The sequence below is a fragment of the Bactrocera neohumeralis genome, chromosome 4 (assembly GCF_024586455.1).
Source record: "Bactrocera neohumeralis isolate Rockhampton chromosome 4, APGP_CSIRO_Bneo_wtdbg2-racon-allhic-juicebox.fasta_v2, whole genome shotgun sequence".
Taxonomy (NCBI): domain Eukaryota; kingdom Metazoa; phylum Arthropoda; class Insecta; order Diptera; family Tephritidae; genus Bactrocera; species Bactrocera neohumeralis.
In genome coordinates, this window is record NC_065921.1 from 14979585 (window position 1) to 15006323 (window position 26739).

General features: G+C 36.1%; 4 protein-coding genes across 5 annotated transcripts; 3 read left to right on the forward strand and 1 right to left on the reverse strand.

Moving 5' to 3' along the window:
* The first annotated feature begins 530 nt into the window (after positions 1-530).
* LOC126754745 (kelch domain-containing protein 10 homolog) lies at positions 531-4332 on the forward strand. 2 transcript variants are annotated; one of them, XM_050466824.1, is made up of 4 exons: positions 531-1992; positions 2220-2780; positions 2848-3219; positions 3278-4332. In XM_050466824.1, exons 1-3 carry the CDS (start codon positions 1210-1212, stop codon positions 3196-3198), a joined length of 1695 nt encoding a protein of 564 aa, XP_050322781.1. In that variant the 5' UTR covers positions 531-1209; the 3' UTR covers positions 3199-3219; positions 3278-4332. The 2 variants fall into 2 exon arrangements, with proteins under 2 accessions (XP_050322781.1, XP_050322780.1); XM_050466823.1 differs by having other exon boundaries at positions 531-770; positions 1109-1992; positions 2848-4332.
* Positions 4333-5326: 994 nt separating this feature from the next.
* LOC126755416 (ragulator complex protein LAMTOR2 homolog) lies at positions 5327-6069 on the forward strand. Its single transcript, XM_050467964.1, has 3 exons — positions 5327-5510; positions 5596-5782; positions 5832-6069. Exons 1-3 carry the CDS (start codon positions 5443-5445, stop codon positions 5952-5954), a joined length of 378 nt encoding a protein of 125 aa, XP_050323921.1. The 5' UTR covers positions 5327-5442; the 3' UTR covers positions 5955-6069.
* Positions 6052-10642, reverse strand: LOC126755413 (pre-mRNA-processing factor 19). The gene is made up of 4 exons (XM_050467962.1): positions 10491-10642; positions 9326-10344; positions 8914-9254; positions 6052-6496 (listed from the first exon to the last, which is right to left on the reverse strand). The coding sequence occupies exons 1-4, from the start codon at positions 10507-10509 to the stop codon at positions 6352-6354; spliced, it is 1524 nt and encodes a 507-aa protein (XP_050323919.1). The 5' UTR covers positions 10510-10642; the 3' UTR covers positions 6052-6351.
* LOC126755414 (uncharacterized) lies at positions 6492-8870 on the forward strand. The gene is made up of 10 exons (XM_050467963.1): positions 6492-6843; positions 6923-6999; positions 7100-7209; positions 7288-7420; positions 7482-7673; positions 7729-7932; positions 7989-8087; positions 8148-8278; positions 8335-8578; positions 8643-8870. Exons 1-10 carry the CDS (start codon positions 6804-6806, stop codon positions 8865-8867), a joined length of 1455 nt encoding a protein of 484 aa, XP_050323920.1. The 5' UTR covers positions 6492-6803; the 3' UTR covers positions 8868-8870.
* Positions 10643-26739: the final 16097 nt, after the last annotated feature.

Genomic DNA, 26739 nt, shown 5'->3' on the forward strand with positions numbered 1-26739 from the left:
CGAAAAGCTCCCCTTTTTATGTAATTCGATGCAAAGATGCCAGATGGTAACAACTGCGAAATTTTCAGGAAAACGACAAAATAATTGCGCCAACAAGTAACCAGCAGAGAAATAAATTAAGAACTTAACTTTATATTGTATGTTCATTAAAATTACGAAAATTATATTATTTTTTCAAATTGAGTTTGTCAAATTATTAAAGATAGATTATTAAAGAACGCGGCAAAATTAAGCGAAACGAAACACTGTGTTGTCAGATCAAAAAAAAATTTTTATGTATTAATTGTAGATTACTAAATATTTTTTTAATCTATGCTATCTTATAGATTTGTGTGTTTGAATTACTTACTAATATATAAAAATCCAAAGTTTTGTATATGATACGGACATCAAAGAAATATTTCAATCCGATAAAGAGTTCACAATTAATTTTTGTGTCACCCGTTGTTTCATTACAGAATTACATACGATGAACCAGAGAACGTATAATATTATACGTTCTCTGGCAATTATTCGAAATTGTCATTTGGTGTGAGGAATTTGAAAGTGTGTGACGTGTAAGCACATAATTAAATATTGAGGTGCAACAATCTATATGCGAAAGTTAAATACCGAAATTAAATGTATTTTATAAAATATCATCTAAGTCAAGCAAAAATTCAGTGCAAACGTAATAAAAGCAGTGTAGATTTAAAACTGCGTAATCAAAATGATACGGAGTGTATACAAAGTATCGTTTGAATTTCATTTGACAGCTGTTGCGAATGATTGTATGTAGAGCAGTGGACGCTAATTGTCAGCTGATTGGTGAGGCAGCAATGTTGTTGCACTCTTGCATAAATCCCAAAAAAATATTGAACGTGGAATCAAACTTGTAAAAATTAACACATAATTAAGAAAAAATCAAGTGCCTAACAAGGTCAATGCAGACAATTGAAAATTGAGCCGATTAAACACTGTAAATTTGACAAATTAAATATAATATCCTCCGATAGAAATTGTGTTTTGATAGCAACATTGTTTCGACCTTCACCACCAGCTGTGCGCGGCAACAAACCAAAATCCAATTGTTGAAAATTCAATGTGGTTTCACCATCAATTGTTCAAGTGCACTTCTAAACTATAATATTGTAATTGTGATGGAAAACCTGTGTATGTGAAATTTAAGTAATAAAAAAATAAAAAAAAAAATCAAACTTCGGAACTGTAATGAGAATAAGAAGATTTGCTGCGCTAGCTTTGTTAAATTTATTGAATAATTTGCTACACGCCTGGAATTTGATAGCTGTCCTTGAAAGGAATTTTATTTCTATTTTACGGAGCATACCTTTTTCAACACTCTTTTTCGTTGCAATGGACGGCGAAGGTGGCGAACAACGTGATCATATAGAACACGTACCAGGAGAACCTATGGATGAGGATGATGAGGAACCCGTGATGGGTTTGGGTTATGATGTTGATGACGAAGACGACGAAGATGTTGATGAGGAGAATGACGATGAAGATGCGTCGGACATGTCTAGCGACACAGATTCCGACTATTTTGTTGAAATGGATAGCGACGACGCATCTGATAATTATATACCTGGTTATGGTGGCGATTCTTCAACCAATTCGGAAAGCGAAAGTGAAGTTGGCAGCAGTACATTTTCTAATCAAAGAATTCGCATGCCTGCTAAGCCCATATATACTTTTAAACCTCAACGTTTAATGAAGTGTAATTATAAAAAGCATTGTGCACCAAGAGACTATCCCTTCGCGCGAAGTGGTCATCGTGTAGTCGCTTCCGAATCGCATCTCTATACATTAGGAGGTTACAATCCAAGCAATAGCAATGCAGCCATACATGGCAGTGGCATGCTTTTTCAAGAGCTATGGCGTTTTAATTTGGCAACTAAACGTTGGGTGCTATTGCACAATCCTTCAACGAATCGAAATATGCCAGGAGAATTGGCATCAAATGCGCTTATCATTAGTAATAATTTATTAATCGTAAGTAAATATTAGACAAGGTTAAGAACTAAATTATCTCTATCAGATATCACGTTTATACACATGTACATGTCTGAAATATATAAAAACTTACGGACATAGAATTATTTGCATGCAAACATAATACATTTCTTTTTAATCTTTAAAATTATTTATATAACAATAATTGTTTTCATATTATTTTCTAATATCTTATAATAATATTACTATTCTATATTTTCCTTAAGTCTTACGGTGGGACTGGATATCCCTTCGGTGAATCTTGCTCAAATGACTGCTATATTTATCAAACACAAGTTGATAAACCCAGTGTTATGCGTATTGAGGCTACTGGTGATGCGCCAACACCACAGTATGGTCCGGGTATTGTCTTACACGAACATTATTTATATACAATCGGTGGAACAACTGGCTATGATTACTCTTGTGATGTGCATCGTCTAAATTTGCGCACACGCGTGTGGGAATGCGTTTATATATGCCGACCATATATTCGCGAAGATCCCGAGGGTCGTTACCGACATGAAGTGGTCTACGATGGTCAATACATCTATGTGCTCGGTGGTGGCACTTCAAATTTAGTATACGATTTGGAACGGATTCCTGCATTTAATTTGAAAACGAATCGCTGGGAATATTTCGACACGCTACCCGATAGATCATCACAACCAAACCAACAAGGTTCGCGACCAAGTTCTGGGTACCCAAAACCAAGAAAGTGCTTTTCCTGCGTCCAGCACACAACATCTAATGGCGATGTCGAAGCTTTCATAACAGGTGGCTTACAGGTAAGAAGTTATAGTGAATATATTGAATACATGTTGTATGTTTTCTGATTATTTTTAATTTTTTCAGTCTGATCAAGTATATTTTGCTGATATATGGAAATTAAATTTTACAACTAAACAATGGACATTAATACAAACAGCGGCGCTGCCAAAACCATTGTACTTCCATGCAGCAGCTCATAGCCAAAACGGTTGTATGTACATATTCGGCGGTATTGAATATGATATTAAGCGAATACGTCGGTGCAATGATCTCTACAAAATGTGGATGACCATACCAAAGTTAAGCGAAATTTGCTGGGAGGCTGTGCTGCATTATAGGCCAAACCTTAAAGCGTATGGTCACACACAGTTACTTAAAATGGGTATACCACTACGCTTCGCTCATCGTTTGTGGTATTCTACCAAAACCAAATGATTATTAAAGAATTGAATGGAAGTAATAAAACGCGACGTTTAATTAACAGTGATAATAACTATTATTTTTTACTCCATAGGAACATTTGGCCATTAACGCATTAGTATTGAATAAACAATTAACAGTAGTGGTGAAACAAGCAAAGAAAATAATATATAAACAAAATAATTATATTTATAAATGGAAAACCTAATGCTTACGTATCGTGTGATGATAATTATTTGAAATATGTTCGTTTAAGAAAATACATCGAAAATAACAATGAACATAGCTTACTGTGCGCCATTTTTCAAGTTTTCAAGAATATCTTATAAAAGTTAATATATTTCCGGTGCTCTAATGCAATGTATACGAGTTTGATCAAAGATACAAGAACCACTATAGATATGTTATTTTTTCTTTTTGTGAAAAGTAAGAAACACACTTTCAATGCTAGTCATACATACATATATCGGATATCAGAGAACTTCACAACTTTAACATCAATACTCACGTTTAGATTGGGCCACAGCTCCATATGCATACGCACATGAGCATACATATGTATTATATACATAAGTGTAAATTAAAATAAGTTAGTAACACCCAATTTCATAAATGGTCGAGTAGAGTCTGATAGCTTTTGCTAAAAATTAACCTACACGTGTATGTGCGTATGTATGCAATTAGATTTTCCAAAAAATAAGTAATGTAATTTATAAGTATAACAGCGTTTTTGAGCTACACTTTGCGAACTAATGTTTCGCAAAATTTGGTTTTGAACTCATCATGTCTGCAATATTTATGTAATTTTTGCTTCAGCCAAATAATTCGAGCCAACAAAGCATTGCAAATAATTATGAATAATGAGATCAATGATAAAGAATTTGAAAACAATGAACACCGAGCAGTTACAATTGTACATATTTAAATATATGTACATGTACGAAAAAAGTAATGAAGCGCATATGCATATGTACATATGTATCTACATATATATACATTTTGTGGTACATGCATATGTACATACATACGTGCTTATTGCCAAGGCTATGCTAGAAATTTAGTCTTAGTACATATGTATGAAACATATTTAGCTAAAGTTAATTTTTAATTGTAAATATATGAATGCAATAAAAAAAACTTTCAGAACAACGTTTATTGTATTTTTAACGTTTTTCGCTGCTAAGTCTATTGAGTTTATTTATAGCAGCAGGTAAGTACGAAATAAAACAAATGCCTTGTATTTATGCGCAAACATACATATGTACGTATGTAAGTTGTCATCGTGGGAGATTGTTTGCATGTATCTACATACATTACATTTGTTATCCCTGTAACTAATTCAAATTGAAGTCTGCACTGCCTGTTGCATGTACACTATCATTTGGGGTGTCCAACATGAAATTGACCTTTCTCAGAGTTCATTAACCTCCCCACTGGATGTGAATGAAGTTGATCAACTGCAATGATCGCTTTTAGAACAAAAACAAGCTGGAGTTCAAAGTTAGAACAAAAATACCAATGCGTAATTTATGCGAGCAGCAAGTACTGCGTGATAATTTGCTTTCCAAAAGTCAGAGGGGAAGGCAATGCGCTTTACGTGGAATCGTAAACAATAACGCGATAAGCAGCTGATTTTTGGTGGTGGCACATTGTTACATTGCTATGTTGCTTTTGTTGTTGGCTATGCGACGTATCAAAGTACATATGTGCATACATGTGTTTGTTTGATTGTATTTGAAGTGATCTATTTTATGAATACCTATTATGCATTTAATAAACAAGCACATATAATAGGGTGAATGACGTCACCAATTTAGGCAAAATGCATTGAATGTACTTATGTAAATAAAATATACAGATATATATGTATAAATATATGCATATGTAAACAAACACATATACATATGTGAAAGGTTATGTTCATTTCTAATTGCAAATTGCTCCTAGTTTTTTTTCAATTACAATTTAATCATGATTGTTATAATACACATTTAGTGTTTTATTTTTATGCACGGAATATTAATTATTCACTTCAAAATTAAATCATGTAATAATAATTTTATTTGAAAATTAAATATTTAACAAAAAATCCAATTGGATATGCAACACTGTTTAAGCTAAGTTCCAATGTGGATGGTATTGCTGTTATCGGCCGTTTTGTTTTTAGTTGTGTTTTATTAGGTATATTATTTATAGCAGATATAATATTTTCAAGTTTTATCAACATTCATATATTTATAAGTGCAAATTTCGAAAAATATGTTAAAACCAAAAGCCCTAACCCAAGTGCTTGCACAGGCAAATACTGGTGGTGTGGAGAATACATTGTAAGTTGATAAACGCATTATCGCCATAATTTTGTGGTTTGACACAAGATTTAGAAATTACAACTTAAATTTTTTACAATTTTAGATTACTTAGTCAAGAAGGCGCTTTGCTTGCCTACGCTGGTTATGGAGACAAGGATGCTCGTGTCACTGCGGCAATCGCAAGTAGTATCTGGGCGGCGTACGAAAAACATGGGCGCAATGCATTTCGTGAAGATCGACTAACATTTGTATTATTGGACTGTGAATGTGGGCATGTGGCTATAACTCAGGTAAGTGAGCGTATTGTGTTTAATCAATTAATTAATGGTATAATTTCAGGTGGCGAGCATATTGCTTTGTTTGTATGCAAAGGAAACGGTTGGTTTGGGTTTACTTAAACAGAAGGCGATGGCATTGGCAAATTATCTAGAGGGACCATTAAAACAGATTGCAGCTACATAAAACACACATAAACGTTTATCTACAGTATATGTGTGTGTTGATCAAGCCAAAATAGTGGAATAATAATATATTAAGCCTTTAAATAAAAGTAAATTAGTAACGAAAAATCTAGAAATGTTTATGTATTATTTTTATGTACGTAGATATAATTAGATGAAATGGAATTGGCGTATTACAAATTAATTACATACATTTTTGTAAGCCGTTTAATATTACAAACGATAAATACAGTTTAAATTACTCTTATGTATATGTTGGCCATTATGCATACAGCTTTCTACTGAATCAATTCACTGAGTAAATTTTATTGATACTTTTGAATTCAAAACTTTATATGGTAAATAACTGAAATTGTATGTCTCTTTTCCTACGCCACAAGTTTTACATTCATTTTATTTTATTCAATGGCATATAGTTTTAATGTACGATCCATGCTTGTTGAAGCTAGATATTGTGCATGTTTGCCGAAACGCACACCTGTGGCCAATGCTGTATGATCATTAAAGACTTTCAAATCCTGCCATTGCTTGCAAAGGTGAATCCTGTAAAGTAAAGAGAAAATTATTATATAAAAAAAGTTGTGAATTGGTACTAAATTATTAATTGCGACATTAACCTCTGTACACTGTGCTACGTCTATTTAGCTACACTATGTACAACTTTTAGTCAGGAGCTGATATACATATGAAGCTGATAAATACCATAGAAACGATTATTTTATTTATATTAATTTTGTTTAGCGTGAGTAACAAATATGTTTATCTGCCAACTAACTTGGCAACGTATTAAATAACTGTTTTGTAGGCAGAAAAATAGAACATTTTTGCCGAATGCAAAAGTTTTGCAAAGATGAAAAAAGTTAAAAAGAAAATCTACCGAAAATATGAAGGTAAATTATTAAAAAGAGCAAATATATTGCAAAGTTTTCTTACAAACATTAAGAGAATTATTGAAAATTTTCTTATTAGATTTTTACGATGCGAAAGATTTACATGATCCAGACACTTTTCCACACATAAACTTAACTATTAACGATTTTGATGCGGTAAGTTTGGGTAAAATATGTAAACTTTAACATTACACTAAGCCGAGAGGAACAAGTAGATATTTAAAAAAAATTAAATTATATGGATTTTCTGCTTTAGCGAGGCGGTGTGGTCAATCCACGTGCACCTTGTCTTGTAACTACTATCGATCCAAGCTTCGTGAAGGACGCACGTACACAACGTTTGGCTAGGAAATTTCGCATGAAAACGTACCGTATTATACTATATATGTACATAGAAATTTAACCAAAATTAATTTCTTATATATATTTTTTAAATCTATGCAGCGATATATTATTGTTACGTGAAATAACACGTAAAAAATTTATGATCTACTCAACACAACAAATGTATTTGGACAAAGAACGCGAGAAAAAACAACAAGATGACGAATATGAGGGACTGCTGGAATTTTATGAAGTATGATAAGCAAAAAAAAAATTTAAATACACAGTTATATGAATAAAAGAAATAAATTTAGTCTACAGAAAATTCATTGGAGACAATCGAAGCAAACGCTTTTAAGGATATGACAGCTTCGCTTGAGAAATATCAGGAATTACAAAAATGCACTTTAGCAGATGAGCTAAAAGCGGTGATGGAGGAACACAGGCGCGCTTTAGTCGAGGCGCATGAAGTTTATCAACGATTTTTATACCTACTTAAACTAATTGTAATCTATTAAATAACATCAAATTGTGTATAACTTCAAAGGTTTTATTTTATAGGGTTACTTTGATGAAATCGATGATGAAGCGGTTGGTGCTGAAGGTGACAGACTAATTTTACCTAAGGAGATAGCTGAACTGAAACCACAAAACGAAAGCGACACCGGCATGCAGCAAATTGAAGTTGTTAAAAAATTTATGGCTGCTGTTGTGCGCCCATATTTGGCTAAAAGGAATAATTTGAATGCTGATGTTTGGTTGAGGGTATGCCTTACGTAATATGATTAATAATTTTTAACTATCTCAGTATTTGTTTTTAGGGGTTTGAGCTGACCCGAAGCAAACTTACAAATTATTATAAGCGCTACACAAATTTGGCGCTTTTAAATCACATTGTTGCATTGGTATATGAAAAATTCGTAAGTGAAAGTAATTATAATAAAAGTGGACTACATATTTAACGCCGCCAACTTTTGCAGCAAAAGACACAAGCACGTTGCAAAATTCCGCCAATGCTCAAAGACCCACACTTTATGACGGAACGCGTTGCAGTCTTAAAATTGCAAGCAGAGAAGACTTTGGTAAAATACGAGCACAGACAAAGCCGGGAGTAAGCTGATTATTGACTTGTACATAAAACGTATGAATTAATTTACTTTTTCTCAGCAAATTGTCCTTGAAACTCAACGCCATAGTACCAATAATTTTGAAGACCTTACAACGAACTGCAATGAAAACTACGGAACCAGAGAAGGCACAAGCGCACTTGAATGACATGGAGAAGGGAGTGGAAGATGAGCATCAAAGTATAAAATCTTTACAATCGCGACCAGAATCGGCTTTAAGTTCTTGTCGTGATGAACCAGATACGACGTTAGCTAAAATAGAGCTAATCCAAGCGCATCTCTTGGTGGGAAGCATTTGTTGCTTAACAATCGATTTTTTAACCATATATTTTAACACATTACTTGCAGTGGCTACTTAACGAATTGGATGACATGCCACCAGAACTTTGCAAGGAAGTTGAGAAACGTGTGCGTCGACGCTTTAAATTGGCGAAAGAGAAGTCACGCCGAGCTTTGGTTGAGCAAACACGTTTGCAGAATTGGTTGGCACATTTTAAAAAACATGAATTGCAGCGTCAAAGAGACACAGCTATTTGTGTGCGCCGAAAACCACTACACTTACAGAAACAATAAACTTACAAATATACAAACTACAAAAAACGTATACTATTATGCTTACCTCACATCCGTGCCCGCTATAGCCAAATATGTGCCACTCTGGTCAAAGCAAAGATCCTTAACTTCATAACCATCATCCAATTGTATTGTCTTGAAATTCTTCAATTTACGCAGATCCCACAATTTTACGCAGGCATCGTCTGCAGCAGTAGCCAAATAATAACCGTTTTCCGAAAAACTAATCGCTGATATCGGACCAGTGTGTCCAGGGAAATTAGCTACATTACTTTGTTCTTTCAAATCCCAAATTTTCACTTGTGAATCATCAGTACCAGTGCCGAAAATCAAACCGTCAGGATGGAATTGCGCGGTTGTTAAACCCACCTCTGCAGTATCAATTACCTATAGAAGGGAAAAGCACGAAATTATACTCATATGTGAAGGGTAGCCAAAAATAACAATTAAATTCTAACCTTTGTCAACAGACGCCCTGTTCGAATATCTGAAAATGCCCAATGTTTGTCCGATGATGTTGAGAGTATATAGTCGCCTGTCGGATGCAATGACAAACCGGTAACAGGTCCATCGTGGCAACGTAGCAGCAGTTGTGTCTGTGAAGTGGGCACATGCCAAATGCGTATAGACATATCTGGTGAACCCGTAATAACAGTATCTTCATCCGGATGATAGATGACTTTGGTAATCTTCTTTGTATGCCCTTTAAGTATGGCTACGACCTGTTCGGTATCCTTATTAAATACCGTTGCATTTTTATCATTACCACCCGTTAAAATTTTACTATGATCCGCGCTATTAATATCCAAAGCTAAAATACCAGGTATCGAAGCCGAATGTAGACCAGGATGTGAAGCAACAGTCATAAATGTTTTAATTTGTTCTTGGGTAACCAGTTCATCTGGCACAGTGCGTCCACGCTTCTTGCGTTCTTGTGTCAAAACAGTAGCTTTGTCTTGCAACTTTTGTATAACTTCGGCACTCATGCCAGCCTGCTCAATGGGTTGCGTAGCATTACCTGCCGCTTCGGCAGCAATAGCTGGTTGTGGTATCGAGGTTGGCGCAGTTGAGGTGCCAATACCAGCTTGTGGTTTGAGTGTGGCCAAAGCTTCACGTGCAGCCGCCACTTCCTTATTTAAACGAGAAATAACACGGCAAGCGGCATCGTGCTGATATAACGCATGCGAGAGCTCCTGTCGCGCCGTCTGCAACTGTTGTCGTTGTGTGAACGAATGCAACATAAGTGCGTCCCATTCGTCTTGCATAGTCTTCAATGTGGCTGGTATACTAGTAGCACTCGGCGGTTTCGGTTTCACTATTGGTGGCGTTTTTATATCAATTAATTCTTCAACTTTCATCTCTTTGCCGGTGATTGGATCGCAACCATTCTCGAGTATGTACTTTTCTATGATTCGCTTTTCAAATATTGCGCCCGAGTGTGGCGAGATGACAGGTATGTCTGGCACTTCATTTGTAACTGCGAAATTAGCGAATTAGTTAAATAATAATATTTCAAATTTGTTAAAAAACATAAATGCTGTTTGTGATTATTAAGAGCGGCAGCATTAGCGCTTTCTAACATAACCTAAAAATGCATTTTTGATTGATTTGTTTTATACATACTTGCGCAGACCAAAGACATTGTTTATGGTATATTAAGCAAAGTTTAGGTTTTGTCAAAGAGAATTGTTTCCAAATTATTAAAGTTTTCTAATAGTTTAACTAGTTTTTTTTGCAAACGAAAAACAATACACTGCGTTTGAGCGAAATAACCAATTTATTAGTGATGCCAGATGCTGAATATTTTTTAGATGTTACCAGCTATCAACAATTTCGTCCAATATAATTTTAACCCTTTGTTGTCAAGTCAGGTACTGATTTATTATTGCTTATATATAGTATGAAGTTCTGTGAGTAATTCGAAATTATAACTTAATATTTTGTTTAAATAACATCAAAAATAGTTTGCGATAAAATACCTAAAACTAATTGCAAGACGTTTTTATATTGGTATTTGGAATAAAATTTAATTAGTTGTAATAATGAGCGTCTAAATAGTATTGGACTAAAGACAAGTTCAGTAGGTTCTATAAATCATGAGATGTTCGGCGATGTGTAGTATATATCTTAATGTTACTGGGATGAGGTCCAACAGGCAAGTCAGTAATCGCGATCTCTGATTTTTTTCAGAGATCTGTGTTGAACTGTTTGTATTGGAGGCTTTGATTAAATATGTTTGTTTACTTTATTGGTTAGGTAAGGTTATGCTGGCCGGCTGTCACGCCATACATAGACTTACCATGCGATTCTGTAACTTGAGACAGTCTCAAGTCTCTAAATTTGAGATTTTAAGTTAGAGACAATTTTTGAGACTTGAGACGATTTTGTTATTCTGTAAGTGACAGTCACAAAATCTATTACATTTCATTATTCAGAGATGTTTTTACACTTGAATGAAAATAAATATGTCGATAACAAATATTAAATTTTCTATAACATAGTCAAAAAACATAATTATCAATGAAAATAAAAATATATGTTGACTTTGTTTCATAATATTTACGAAATTTATGTAAAATTGATTTATTTTTAACCTTTTCGTGTTTGAGTTGCTTACAAAATGTAAAGAAACGACAATCGATTAATATCTATGATGATCTCTATTCAGTATATTCAAAATGGCAGACAAGAGTTATTTTTAGTTTTGTGACCTGCTAACTACCAGGTCTCAATATTTTGAGACTACCGCTAGAGACTGTTTAGTGAATAGTAACTAGTCTCAAATTGAGACTTTGCCTCAAAATGTCTCAAATAGAAACTAGAGACTTGTTACAGAATCCCTCTATTACTGCTCTTTAGTAATCCCAGATGGTGCTGCCAGATGCTAAAATATTACCAACACAGAACGCTTTTTGCGAACTTTAAGAGCGATTTGATATCTAATTTTTATATTTCATCTAATCTCTTGAACTACGAAGTGCTTAGTTATGTATTTGGGAAGAGTTTTAGATAATGCTGGACAAAAGCATAGGAGTTGTTCCAGCGCCTCTGCCATGCCTACTTCTTTTCACTTTCTGCAAGTATCGTCGTTACTTACTTATGTCTATCTGGCTCACATGTGAGGCCAGGAGGTTGCGACTTGTCATTAAGCCAGCGATCTGCAGTCCTTCTAAGACCGTGTTGGTAAAAAGCATGCATGTTATTCTTTGGCGCTCTTGTAAATTATTTTCGCGATCCTGCATGTCCTTAAGGCATTCCAACTCGCCATTCCATCCGTCTGTCAGCCCTTGTGGAAGTTTCATTGTATATCGTTTTTAGTGACTTCCATTTTTCTGTACATTTTCGATAGTCAGAGAGATGGCACTTTTGGCAATCTCATCACCTATTTCGGCCTGGGAGCCAGTGTATAGGAGGCGGCTTTCCGGCAGCCATTACATCCACTGCCTCCCTGCTTCTTTGGACATTCTGACGTAATGCGATTTGAAATTATTGTCTTAAATGCCGCCTGGTTATCGACGTACTAAAGGTTATCCTTTTCTAAGTTTTCTATATTTTCGATTAATAACTGGCACATGACATGGATGATGTTTTGCTCCAAGGCCTGAATCGAAGCGGGATTGGCCGCATAGACATTAAACTTCACATATTCCCACAGGAAAATGTCCAGCGGTGTGATATCACACGATCTTGGCTGCCAATCGATCGGCGGCATTCTCACCGGCTTCATTTTTAAAGAAATATGAACCGACGATTCCACTGGCCCACGAACCACACCAAACCATTGTTTTTTCTGAATGAAATGTCAGCTCTTGAATCTCTTCAGGTTTTTCTTCGTCTCAAATGCGGCAATTTTGCTTGTTAACATACCCATTGAGCACGAAATGAGTCTAATCGGTGAACAGAATTTGGCTCGAAAACTTCGGATCTTCTTGGAACTTTTTAAAAGCCCAAGCGTAAGGCTTTCCATGAAGAAATGCCAAACAACGCCAAACAAAAATAACATAACAGCTTGACACGACTCACGAATGATCTGTCAAAAAAGGCTAAGGAAAAAAGTACCTCTACTTGGATCACCCGTTATATATATTGCTTTTATTTGTTGTTTCCTGCGTTGCTAGCTATCTCAGCCACCTTTCTGACCGCAAGGAGTACCGCCTGGAAGAAATTGTAGTATTTCGGAATCGTGAAGGTTTGTTTGAGTTCCAGCTTCGAGCAATATATTCCGGCTCCCACCCCGCTTTTTTTTACTTAGTAACTTAAGTCAGCTTTTTATGGTACAACAAAAGCAACACTATTGAAATGAAATCGAGATTTAAATGCAAAGAATACCAAATCAAAGAGGACGAACTGGTTTGCAATGTGCATAAGTGAGTATTCATAAAAAGTAAAAAAGAAAACAAAAAAAATATATATAAGAGTGAAATAAAGATATGATTAGTATGCATAGCCAGGTGGGGGTAGCAACAAAAAGTTCGTTTTAAAATCTGCTTAAGTATAAATATTTTGTCATGTGATTTCAAAGACTTATTTAAGATTTGTGTACAAAATGAAGATTAATTAGTGAATTAGTGTTTTTACAGACATATTTTTTTTTTATTTTTAAACAAGTTCCATATGTTTTTTGACACTCAACTAACTTTTTTAATTTGAATTTAATAAACTGTTTAAATTAATATATGTCTAAGTAATTTAGTTAGTTTAAAGTAGCATTAGTCGCCGATTCAGCTGTATTCGATCATGTTTGAGCTCTGTTCTCTTGTCAAAAATTCTAAATGATTTATACCAGTTGTTGGTACGATACACCACTTTCTATGGCATTGGCATTAGAAGCATGAAACTACGATAGAGGCAAATGTTGGTCAACTGAAAGGAGGAAATTTATAAAGAGGAGTTTCTATTGTTCCTATAAAAAGTCGCCTTTGGAATTAATAGAATGTTTGTGGTTATTACTTTGTCAGATTTGACATCTTGTGTTAGGCCAAAAGACATTTGCAAAAACGACGTCGAGTAGAGGTTGCAAAAGAAAAAACCCCACGTTCATCAAAAGCATCATGATTGTTGACCAGATGGGAGTTCAGTATTATATAGGCAAAAGCGTTTCAAACATGATTCGAAAAGAAAACCCCGAAATTCACTGAAGGCATTGGAAGCCATTCTAGCTGAGGCTTATAACCACTTAATGAAAAATTTTATGGAGCGTTGACATACTTATTATCGTTCAAAATGAGCTTATTTTGAAGGCGATAAAAAAAAGTCAAATAAAATACGTCAGTCCGTGACAAATTTGATCAGGTGGTTTATTGGGTATGGCGTAGAATAAAATTCAGCGCCGATATTGGAATTTAAAACCTCATCAACAGTGGCTTTTCGGGTTATTTTGTAGGAAAAAGTCGCGGAGGCATCATACCAGCGCAGCCGAAGGAGGCTGTTAAGGTGTCATGCGACTGGTTGGCACCTATCTATGCGAACTGCATAAGACTCGGATACATCCTGGGAGCCAGGAGACTAGTCAGAGTTATGTTCATCCTGAAGACTGGTAAATGCCCCACGTTACGGCTAAGCACTTCAGGCCAATCACCTTACTAAAAACTCTGGAGAGACCGAAGGACTGGTGTATAAGGAGACGCATTTCAAAGGATCATTTATTAGGAGCGCAACATGTTTATTATAAAGGTAGGCCAGGCTGCCGGGTGATTGACTATGCAGATGATGTAGCACTTATGGTCGAAGGAAAGTTCCTGAGTACCGTGTACGAGTTTACGCAAGGTTATCACAGCGTCGTAACAAACGGGGCAGCCGGAAATGATTTCGATATTTACCAAAAAGGAAATGGTTTTATTTACTAGAAGACAATAGATCTCGGTGGCACCGCTGCCGTAACTGGGAGATATCCGTCAGCAACCGGCGGTTACAGGGAAATATATAGGGCTCATCATCGATAGGAAGCTTTCATGAAGCCGACTATCGAAGAGAGAGGAAAAAGGTGGGGTCTCTCACTTCTGATTTTACGACACCATAGTCAAGCCCATTATGTTCTATGGAGTCTTTATGCGGTGCGAAGTTGCTATCAGATTCAGAGAATATGGGTTCCTAAATGAACACGTGTCTGAACATTCAGGAATACTATTATATACTAATACATACTTGAATCATGAAGACGCGAAACCGAACTTTGGCGGCTCCTTCTCTGTCCATATACCGATGAGGAAGTTGTGGGTGGGAAGAATGCTTTGAATGAGCGCCAGGCCACAGCGGAATCGCAGCATGTAAAGCTGATGAAATAGCAAGGATTCTAGGGTGCCAAGAACCGCTATCAGTAGGAAGGGAGCGGGTCGGTGCTACCGTATTCTCTTGTGCCTTACTACTAGGTATCTGGGCTTCACGGGAGCTTAGCAAGCGCTGGGCCACAATCGGTACATGCCCTGTCGCAAAATCCGTTTGGCCCAAGATCGATCGAAAGATATATAGTGATCTCTTTGCCCCTCAGTAAGGCTAACCTCTCCCTAGTTGTGGGGGTTTTGATAGACCAATGTCCTATTGGCTGTCAATCTTACCAGACGCCATCTCCATCTGAGGTGGAAACAAGTCAACATTTCCTACTTGACTGTCCCGTGTCCGGTGTTTAGGAGGTTCAAGGCTTATACACTTGGAAGCGCACATCTTCAGACATCCCACCGAACTGGCGGGAAAGGAAATTAAACGCCTGTGCAAGCCATAGAAGCCAGCTTTATTCGGTTAAACAACCGACATTACAAATGGAAGGCTATTCAAAACAGAGGAAGAAGATGCACGCTTACATGTGGGCTCGGCTGAGCAGACTAGAGTATATGTATATCTGCTATAAAGCAGAGGACACAATGTAAACAAAAATAAGAATAAAAAGAGCACTCTTATTTCATTTAATCTCTTTGCCGAAAACAAGTTTTATATGAAACCGAAATGCCGATTAAAAAATGAATTCTCCAAAAAAACCAGAAACTCGAAAAAATGCCAGCGGTCACATACAAGATTCTCTGCTTCATATATAATGCTATGCGAGTGAAGAAGCCTCCTCGCGTTGTGGATGACCTTGGGTATTTCCTGTTATAGACATGATGCATGATCCTCTAAAAACGCGTTAAAATACGGTACTTTGTGCTCATGTAAACGGTCACTCCAGCGACTGAACGCTTACAAGTATGTACTATATGTATGTGTGTCTACAGTAGTCCCATAACTCGTCTGCTGGCTTGTATAAGCAGTGGTTGCGCTTGCAAAGTTCGCTCTTGGAAATTGGCTGCGACGGAATGCAGCGGCAACTGTCAGGCACTTGATTTATCACCTGCCACAAGTTGCATATTGACGACCTGTGCGCACACAGTTGCACGGCCAAAAATGCACTTGTGTGAGTGCGCATATTTATGTACATAACTGCAGTTGTGTTGATAAATTAATATTTAGTTGCAGCAGTCTTGCTAGTAGATTGGCAGCAGTGCCACGAATAATTGAAAGGTTTTCGAAGACAGCGAAGCATCCGAGCAGCTTGATGCAGCGGCAAATTAAATACCAATAATATTGACCTTCATGCAGTGCGAGTAGGCATTCGTGAAAATGGATTATGCATATATAAAACAACAACAATTATATAATTTCAATTGATTGTAGTGCCGAAATTTTAATTTCGCTTTACAGTGTGATCAAAATAAACGTTTCTGTAAGCAACTTTATTTGGACGCAATTTACTTTCAAAGCCCCAATCGAGTCTGGACGCCAAATATGTGTAGTTAAATGTAGCATTGGACCATTTTTTGATTTTTGGACACAGCTTATTAGTCACAGCCTTTGAGTGCCGGTCCCTTCACGATGCCTGAACATTAGAGGTCCACCAAGGAGGCTTCTATGGCGGAAAAAATCCCTTCAATCGACCAAAATCTCAGTCCGGCGAGTGAAAGTTTGAAAATCAAACGAAGTCCATGAAGACAAATCTACAAATACAAAAAACACGTAGCATATTCTTAGCCTAGTTGTGTTTAATCAATTAAGCCATGGCGGATATGTAAACCGGCACATCATGGTGAAATAAGGCGTTTATTCTGCAATTCGACGTCAAATCGGCGCAAGAATTTGGAGTCCCGTGATCGTTTTGCCCTTGTCTAGGTGGTTAATGTAAAGTACATCTTCGTAACCAAGAAAACGAGTTTCGCCTTTTTTGAAGCAAGTTCGCCGCCTAAGGTCCACTGTTTCAACTGCTCCTTGGTTTCTGGTCTATACAAGAGGATCCATGTTTCATCTACGATTGTCAAACGATCCATAAACCCAGGCGCCAAATCTTGAAAGATACCCGTGAAAAGAGAATCGACACGCACCACCTCCTTGTCGATTTCAATGGTTCTTTTGACAGCACGAAAAGGAGATGTCTTTATGCCGCGTTATCCTCCGTGAGTTTGGTTTTCGAGGCCCGAAAAAAAACACGTCCTGTGAACACGTAAACTGAACCAATTTTTCATATCTGTTGAAGGAGAAGACAACATCCAAAGTTCTTTCGACCCTTCAAAAATAAGGAATATTCGAGCGATTACCTCTCCGATCCGTGCAATTTTGACCGGAGACGAGGTTCAGTAATCACTTGCTGTCAGATTCGATTTCTCGAAGATCTAAAGACTTTTCCAAGCAATCCAATTCTTCTGCCGAGTCAATCCATGTGTGTGTCCCAGAGTTGTCCTAATCAAATAGAGTTGTTCTCTTATTGTTCAAAGTTGTCCATTTCTGGGCTATGGCATCTATCCGACGGTCCAATTTTTGAAAGTTCACATTTGAATTAAGAGTTTGATCAAAGGGGAGTAGCTCATAGTAGGTTTTATAATAATTAATATTAGAATCGGCAGAAAGACTACTGGCTGCAGAAAAATTTTTATATAGAACCTTTGCTCAAAGCTCGGTAATTAATGACATTTTGGAAAACACCGACTACATGATCCCACTTTTCAACTGGGAAAGAAGGTTCCTATCTAAACATAAAAAAGATGCCTTATGTCAGCCTTTCTAAATCTTTATGCAGAATAATTTTGCCAACAGGTGAACACTTGGTCACTGAGGTCCTTGCAATTGAGAAGCCGTGAAGTCCTCTCTGACGAACAAAGACCAAACTCTGCGTAAGTCACCCAAGCATTATCAAGGCCAGAAGTGTCTGTTATATAGCAGGGAGGCAGAAAGGACGATTATAACAAAGTCATCGAGGACAATAAATAGTTTTCGAGATTGCCAAAATGCTCTACGGAAGGTTAACATCCGAAAACATGATCAACATTGGGAAACCCTTGTATTGTCTATACGACGCTGTGGACAGAAGCGTGATAAAGAAAATCAAAGCGGGATGAAACAATCTACCTGGAGAAAAAGTCAAATGCAAAACGGTAGGTCGGAAGTACATAAAAATATTATTGGCATTCTTTAGAAAAACCGTAGGAACATGATCGGAATACTAACTGGTCACTGCCTGGTGGCGACACCCAGCCGCAGAATGGAACTGACAGATCAAGAAGACTGCAGGAAATGTCCAGAGCAGGGCACCAGTGAAAGAGTGGAGCATCTCTTGTGCACTTGTCTCACATTGGCAAGTCTACGCTGTAAACGTCTGAGGTCCTCACGGTATGATACACTAAAAGAAGTATTGATAGTGGGGCCCACAGACTTTGTTGAAATTCGCGTCAAGCGCAGGCATCCTAAAGGATGATTACACCTCAAGGACCAGTAGCTGAACTCCATCTGGTATCGCAAAGGTTCAAAACTGGTCTATACGTGGCTTATTGGCCTACCAGATTAAATTAATCTAACCTACCAATCCCACAAAACACATAACCAAACCTTTCTGACTGTCATTCCTGTCATAAGTTAGATATACCTTGAGAACATGACTACTCTTCGAATATAGTCAAACATTGCTATACTTTTGTAATTCTCGTCTTATTAAATACCAAAGCTTACATACATTGATTTCTTGTCACACTGTATTACTATTTGAGTTTAGTTTTTGCATTTGCCACAAAGCTGAAGAACCATAATTGAAAGCGCGAAATTAAATTAACATTAAATGTGCATACAAACAAACCAGTACTACATACATATACACCATATCGGCTTATTGAAATCGAAAGGCAGCTAATCTTACAATGAGTTCACGGTATGCCTGACACTCTTTGCGACGGCTGCGAGTCAAAGGTGAGCGCAAACAAAAGACTGAAGTGACGAACCTGCCTCGTCAGCCATACTACAATGGAGTATCTATTCATGAATCCAAGCAGTAGCAACAGCCAATGAGTGTCAATTTATTAAAAATCTTGCTTTATGCACCGCAAAACTAGAACTTTGATTAATTCTGCATAAAGCAGCTTTGCTGCTTTTGATCTTTTAGCGAAAGATCAACAAAGTCGCTAAAAACGAAAGATGCGAAAAAACGAAAATACAAATGTTTCGAAGCTTTCAAGGTCCCCACAAGTAAGTGGATGGACAGCAGCGCTGAACAAGCGCATGAGGTGAAGAAAAGAAGACACGAAAGCAATGCTGTTTTTGGAATATGCCAGCATATCAGCAAAAGAATGATTTATGATGCGCAAATCAACAAATGTGAGAACTGCAACTGAGAACACAGGCAATTGGAAAGAGCAAAAAACAAATAAATTAAACAATTGAGCAGCCACAAAGCACACATGCTAACCCGTGACCGGCTGGAGGCATCTACCTTAGCGCGTGTAACTCTTCAATTCCTTTATAGTTCACCAAAAAACGCATAATTCGGACACATTTGAGATAATTCATTAGAGTGAATTGAAGTCATTAAGTTTGTTTAACAAGTAATTAGAACAAACTTTTCTACACGAAAAATACAAAAAAAAATGTGTGTGTATGAATTTTAGCGAATTCGCTCAATCTGGCCTTATTGGGCCACGGAATCAATAGGTACTGCCTTACTGACCCTTACTGACACCAAAAACACCCACTGAACGCATGCTGGCAGAAGCGTGAAATGGAAAATATTTTGGAAAAATAATAAGGCAAAAAATGAGCGTACAATTGAAGAGAGACTAAATGAAAAAAAAAAAACATTTTGAATATAAAGAAAAAACTAAAAATGAGATTATTCGAGAAAACTGAACTCTAATTTTTAAACTTTATTTATTTATTTTCATTTGCATGTTTCTTTATGGCTTATCTGCATTAATCAGCACCATTTCTTGCTTTGATTTATATTTCGTATTAGAAAAATATAAAAAATACATAAATTAAATAAAGTTATAAATAAAGTCAAATTTATGACGCAAAAGCTAAATAAATTTCAATATTTAATTGTTGAAAGAGAAAGAAATAAATTAACATAAGCATAGCAGCGAAAGGAAACATGAATACGGGAAAAAACAGCACGAAGTTTCATATACAGATGGATCTGGAAGCCAGAATTAGCAAGAATATTTCTGGTTTATCTATATTAAGGAAAACTTATTTTTTTTTTATAAAAATTTTAGGATAAAAATAAATCAATTATTAGTAAATAAAATATAATCAAGATTTAAAATTTTCTTATCTTTCCAACTGATCAAAATTGACACGGACTAGTCCCACTAAATTGGGCGCGAAAGTCGAATCAATAAAAATTTGTTCCTAGAATGGTTGGTGCAAGCTTATTATGTTCGTGCGAATGTCAATGAGCTTTTTGTCAGTCCGGGTAAAATTTGATCACATGTTAGTTTTTTTTCGGCTGATATTATCGAACCCCATATGACGCTCAAACAAGAAGATATTAAAAAATAGTGCCTCTAATATAGTTCACTACTCAGCTCAACAATTTTGTCATTGACTTAGATCTTCCCATATACTGAATATGAGGTCCTCAGTGTCTATGACTGAACTTTTTACTGAAATATTTATAAATTTGTGATATATGTATATTAGGGTGCTTCAAAAAAAATTTTTAATTTTTTTTTTCAACTCTTACCCCCTCAAATGTTAGTGATTGACAAACAAAAATCCTCCCTCAAGCCAGGCGCTGTAGCTTAACTCTAAGGGGTCGCCTATTTTTGTTTTAGGTTCCCATACATTTTACATAGGAATTTTCGTTTTTTCATTCAAACTAAAATTTCACCAACTAATTTTCGTTTCTCAAAAATAACCATCATATATTCAGAAAGTTCACTTTTCAAACTTTGGAAATTCTTTAAAAAAATTTAATGTTATTCTTTAAAAATTTATTATTTCATTTTATTTCACCACCACTGTAGCAATATGCTTCTAATACAATTGCTCAACCGTGGTAATTAATTAATTTGAAAATTCCGATTCTGCGCTGATCGGTACAGTTATACGCAATTAATACTGCCGAATTTGGAAACTGCGTTGGACGCCCAAAAATTAAAAGACAGTTACGTTCTAACTAAAAAAAAAAAAACAAGAAGAAAAAAACATGCGAACATTTCAAGCATCAATGTTATGTGACCATAAGTTGAGTGCACAAATATTTGAGCGCTTACCGATTTTTGGTAACTTGTTTTCGTGCATTGACAAAAGTTTCGAAGCGAGCAAATGAAGTGGGCAGTAAACCCGAGATTAATTACTCGGAAGCAGTTTTATGACTTTGCATTCAATTTAGAATGCAGATTTCGCAGAAAAATGGTACACAACAAAATTGGTTCGAATTAGCTCTTTTCAGATGCAGAATGATATTGAAAGTGGTTTAAAAAAAAATAAATAAAAAGAAAAATAAAAAATAAGTGGCAAAAGTTTGAATAAAAAGAATAAAAGTTTTGGCGGCAAGGAAAACTTAGCTAAACGGAAATGTTCTAAAGTGAAGTGAACGACCACTTTTGCTATAGATGTGACTTTATTTAGAAGACACCAATCGATCAAATTTGGACCGGACGAGTTGGCTTGAAATTTTGTGTTTCCATTGAAATCACGGCTACAGAGTCGTTATTGCAGAAGTGTTTTGGGAAGCCTACTTTATCACGAACACAAGTATTTAGTGGAACAAAACATACAGTGAAGGTCGCAAAGCTATCGAAAGTTTATTTCAAACTTTGTTAATAACGATGACGAAAAAATTTAAGAAACCGTGATTTAAAACACTCGCGTTGGCATCAGAGATATTATAGAAGATCTCAATATCTCTTATGGATTGACTCAACACATTTCGATAGACGGTTTGGGTATGAATCATGTCAAAGCTAGATTCTTACCAAAAGATCTGAATCTTTCGCAAAACCGAAGTTGAGCAGAGGTCGTAGGACCCTACATTCATCAAATGCTTGATTACTGCCGACGAGAAGTGGGTTTGTAAATATGACGTTGAAACTGTCCAATAATGTGATAAATGCATTCCAAAAAGGAAACCAAACCGTGTATGCATGGAAAATTGGATTAAGTTTCGGCATTTTTTCAATCCGGGTTAATGCATTTTTTTCAAATCCGGTTTAAATTTGATCAGATGATATAGATTTTCGAGTGTCTTTAACACTAAGTATTAAAACATTTTTTCCATTCCGGGTCAAATTTGATCACATGATATAGTTTTCTTCGAGTGTCTTAACTCTAAGTCTTAATGCAGTTTTTTCAAATCCGGGTCAAATTTGATCAGATGATATAGTTTTTTGAAGTGTCTTTAACACTAAGTATTAATGCATTTTTTCCAATCCGGGTCATATTTGATCAGCTGATATATTTTTCTTCGAGTGTCTTTAACTCTAAGTCTTAATGCATTTTTTCAAATCCGGTTTAAATTTGATCAGATGATATAGTTTTTTCGAGTGTCTTTAACACTAAGTATTAATGCATCTTTTCCAATCCGGAACATATTTGATCAGCTGATATATTTTTCTTCGAGTGTCTTTAACTCTAAGTCTTAATGCATTTTTTTCAAATCCGTCTTAAATTTGATCAGATGATATAGTTTTTTCGAGTGTCTTTAACACTAAGTATTAATGTATTTTTTCAAATCCGGGTCAAATTTGATCAGATGATATATTTTTTCGAGTCTTAATGCATTTTTTTTTGAAATCCGGGTTAAATTTGATCAGATATATAGTTTTCTTCGCGTGTCTTTAACTCTAAACCTTAATGCATTTTTTTCAAATCCGGTTTAATTTTGATCGGATAATATAGTTTTTTCGAGTGTCTTTAACTCTAAGTCTTAATGAATTTATTTACATTAGCAGTGAACTAGGTGTCGCTGTGGTGTCTTCAGACGAAAAATTTGTTGTTTCTGTTAATATAGTCCTAGGAGCATAAACATGCACTAATTAGTTATGGGAAGGTGATAGTCTTTCCGATTGTAATTTTTTTTTAGATATTTATTTTTAAAAGTTGCATTAAAATGATAAAGAAATATATTTATACGTGTCTAATAAAATAGTTGTTGTTATTGCTTTTTTTTGTTTTGAAAATAGTACCTCCCTATAAACTTTTGCTAGAAATGTAGCAGTAAATTACTCACCCCAAACATATTTCTCATTTATAACCAATAAATGCCACATTCACACCGTTATACTGTTGCATGTTTATATTTATTCGATATTTATATGTAAATATTTTCCTGTTTGTCATAAATTGTTATTGCTCTAAATTACTGTTAGTCTGCTGACAGTCTTATCGCCAGCATACATACTAAATCCAGAGTGAGTCGAATTATTTGCATGCAAAAGAGTGGGGCGAGTATTAAATAAAATGGTAACATTATGTTTGAGTGTGTGTGTAATTTTTATACATAAATGCATGTAACTATGTATGTGTGCATTTATGCTTGCTTTGGACTTGTTTCTATTAATTTGATTTCCTGCAAATTTTGTTGCATAAAATCGCATACTTCAATACACAAGTAAACAAAAACAACTATGCCTGCCTTTTCAATAAGCATACATATGTGTATGTTTTTATGTGTATGTCTATATTACTTTAAAATCATGCATAGTTGCTTGTTAGCAATTTTTTCCCACTTCACAATCAATAGACAGTGTTGGTCGGCTGGTGTGGAGCAGTTTCTAGTCACAAAAGTCAATAATTATTTGAGGGAGAGCAGCAGACTTGGAAGGCTGCGAACGTATACCGAAAAGCAAGCGTAAACTATGCATAATTGAATAAGTATTCAAAGTAAATAAAAATATAGAAATATATGAGCATAATTGCCTAACGGTGTTGCTGGTATCTGAGGCAGTTTTGCATACTGTTTAACCCAGCTCGCGAAAATAAGGAATCTAATTTTATTATCTAATTGCAGAAGATACTAAGAAGAGCTTTACAGTGTTGTTAATGGGTTCTGCCTTTCAAATCTTTATATGAGCTTCAGCTCTACAAAGTTTGGATATGATAACTGCTGGCCGCATCTGACGGATCAGGTGTATGGTGTGTCAGATGGCCAGTATAACCCAACCTAAAGCTTGAAATTCTTAACGTTTTAATTTTCTTGGTTTAAAGTGATAAGTTGATAGTATCTTATAAGGGGAAGTACTACCGCTGAACACTGACAGCAGTATTGTTATTAATTTTCTTCATCACTCAAGCAGCGTTCCAAAATCTCCCTAGATTTGGTTTCTGCTAAGGAGAGCATTCTTTCAAGTATCTGAGTGAGAGATAAAATGACCACTGCAATTGCAAAATGTGCTATAAGAATAGAGATGACTATCATTTGGTTCGAAATGTGCTATGTGCCATCTTAAGACTTTAATTAACTCGAGGAACTTGTGGTTAATGGTATTGGTAATATCGTACTTTCTTCTCGCATGTTCAAATGAACATTGGACCTTAAGGGATCAAAGTAAAATGCCATATGGCATTTAGGTTAGGTTAGTTTTGTAGGCTCGTGACCCACGCATAGACTAATTTGGGTTTCTAGTAATGCCAGATGGAGTGTTGTTAGGTAGTTCATGAGAAATAGTCATCTTTCAGGATGCGAGCGCTTGACGCGTATTTCTACAGGTTTTGCGGCCTCATTATCGTTACTTCTTCCTGTGTCTCAAACCGTGCTTCACCAAATATTTGAAGCGTTGTCTCCCCTGGTTTATTGGATTATTCCAATCATGTTTCAGTTCGCAAGAACTTTGTGTATTTTTGATCCAGCACTTTGCACATGATCTTTGCAGTTTTGCTTTCTGATAGATCGTTCATTATCGTCTGCTCTATGATATTTAATCAGAATGAACGCATTTGGAACGAAGAACAACCTGAAGAGTTTCAAGAGCTGCCATTTCATCTAGGGAAAACAAGGGTTTGGTATGGTTTATGGGCCGGTGGCATCACCGATCCATATTTCTTCAAAAAAATGCCGGTAAGAACGTAACCGTCAATGAAATTTAAGCTCGTGATATCGATGACTTTTGGTTTTAACAAGACGGCGTCACTACCCATTCATCGCGTCAATTAATGGATTTATTGGGAAAACACTTCGGTGAGCAAATAATTTCAAGTTTTTGGCCGGTAGATTCACCACCAAGATTGCGTGATATCACACCGTTACAATTTCTTCCTGTGGGGATATGTAAAGTCTAAAGTTTATGCGGACAATCCCGATCAGCCCTTGGAGCAAAAACATGACACATGTCATTCGCCAGTTACCAGTCGAAATCATCGAACGAGTCACCGAAAATTGGACACAACGGATGGACCATCTGAGACATAGCCACGGACAACATTTGAGAGATACATATAATCAACAAAAAATAAATGCCCAAGAATGTTCTTTCGAATGACAATAAACATTCCTTATTAAATTTGAAGTTTCTGTGTTTTTCTTTAAAAAAGTGGAGAAACTCGGAATGGATCACCCTTTATATTTATATCTTCATATTTTTATTTTCTGTAACGAATTGTTTTCGAATAACCCATGAAGCGTCATAACTACTTAATATAAGTACCGCCAGAAACTGGTACCACCTTACTTCTTTTTACTGCTAAGTATTATTGTATATTGCTAGCTGGAATTTTTGCTAACATTTTTTATCAAAGCCATTTGGCAGCTAGTAGCTACTTAACTCAATATTTTTTCCTTTGTCTATTGTCTTTATGCTTCGTGTTGTGGCATTATTAGCCATTATTACACATATGCTCACACATACACACATTCAGGCTGCTCCAATTTACTACGCTTGATTAAGGCGGCCATTATGCGCGCACGTTGAATGCGGTTCAAATGCAAAAGTAGCCAAACAAGCCGCCCAACCAGCCGAACGCCCGAACGCCCGGTTTTCAAGCAGCATCGAGCTGAGGCAGCTGGCGATTTTGAAGCGATTTCGGTGAGTTTCTTAAGTTTTTGGCGAAGTTTTTGCTTTTCACTTTGCCGCGCTTACAGTGCAATGCATGCAACATGAGCGCCAAGCAAAAAAGCTAAATATTGTATAAACACACACCTACATACATACATACATGGTTAATATGCGCGCATAAGCGCTGTAATCGAATGGTGGAGCGAGTTGGCTTCAACCGGTTAATTTTTGTGCGCGCTTTGTTGCGTAAATGCGCCAAAAAATAACAACAACAGCAATTACAATGCTATCCTGCCGTATTTGTAAGCGCCAGGCATGAGTTTGGATGTGTGTGCGCGCGTTTATTGGAAAGCAAAAGTAAATCAATTGCAATGTTCGAAATTCGCAAACAAGCTGACTGTAATACATATTTATATATAAACACATACACACTTATTTACCGTTGTTTATTGCCAATTAACTTTGTTTATAAATTCCCTTTGTTGTTTAATTCAGCGCCAGTGGAGGTCAAAAGGGCGCGTCAAGTTTGCATGAATCAGAGAAATTTCGTTTCAATGCTCCGGTTTGCCGCAATTATTCTTCTTTTTCACTATCAAATTATCATTTGTCCATCTAAATTGTGTAGCGTACTTACGTTAGCCGCCCTTGCAAAG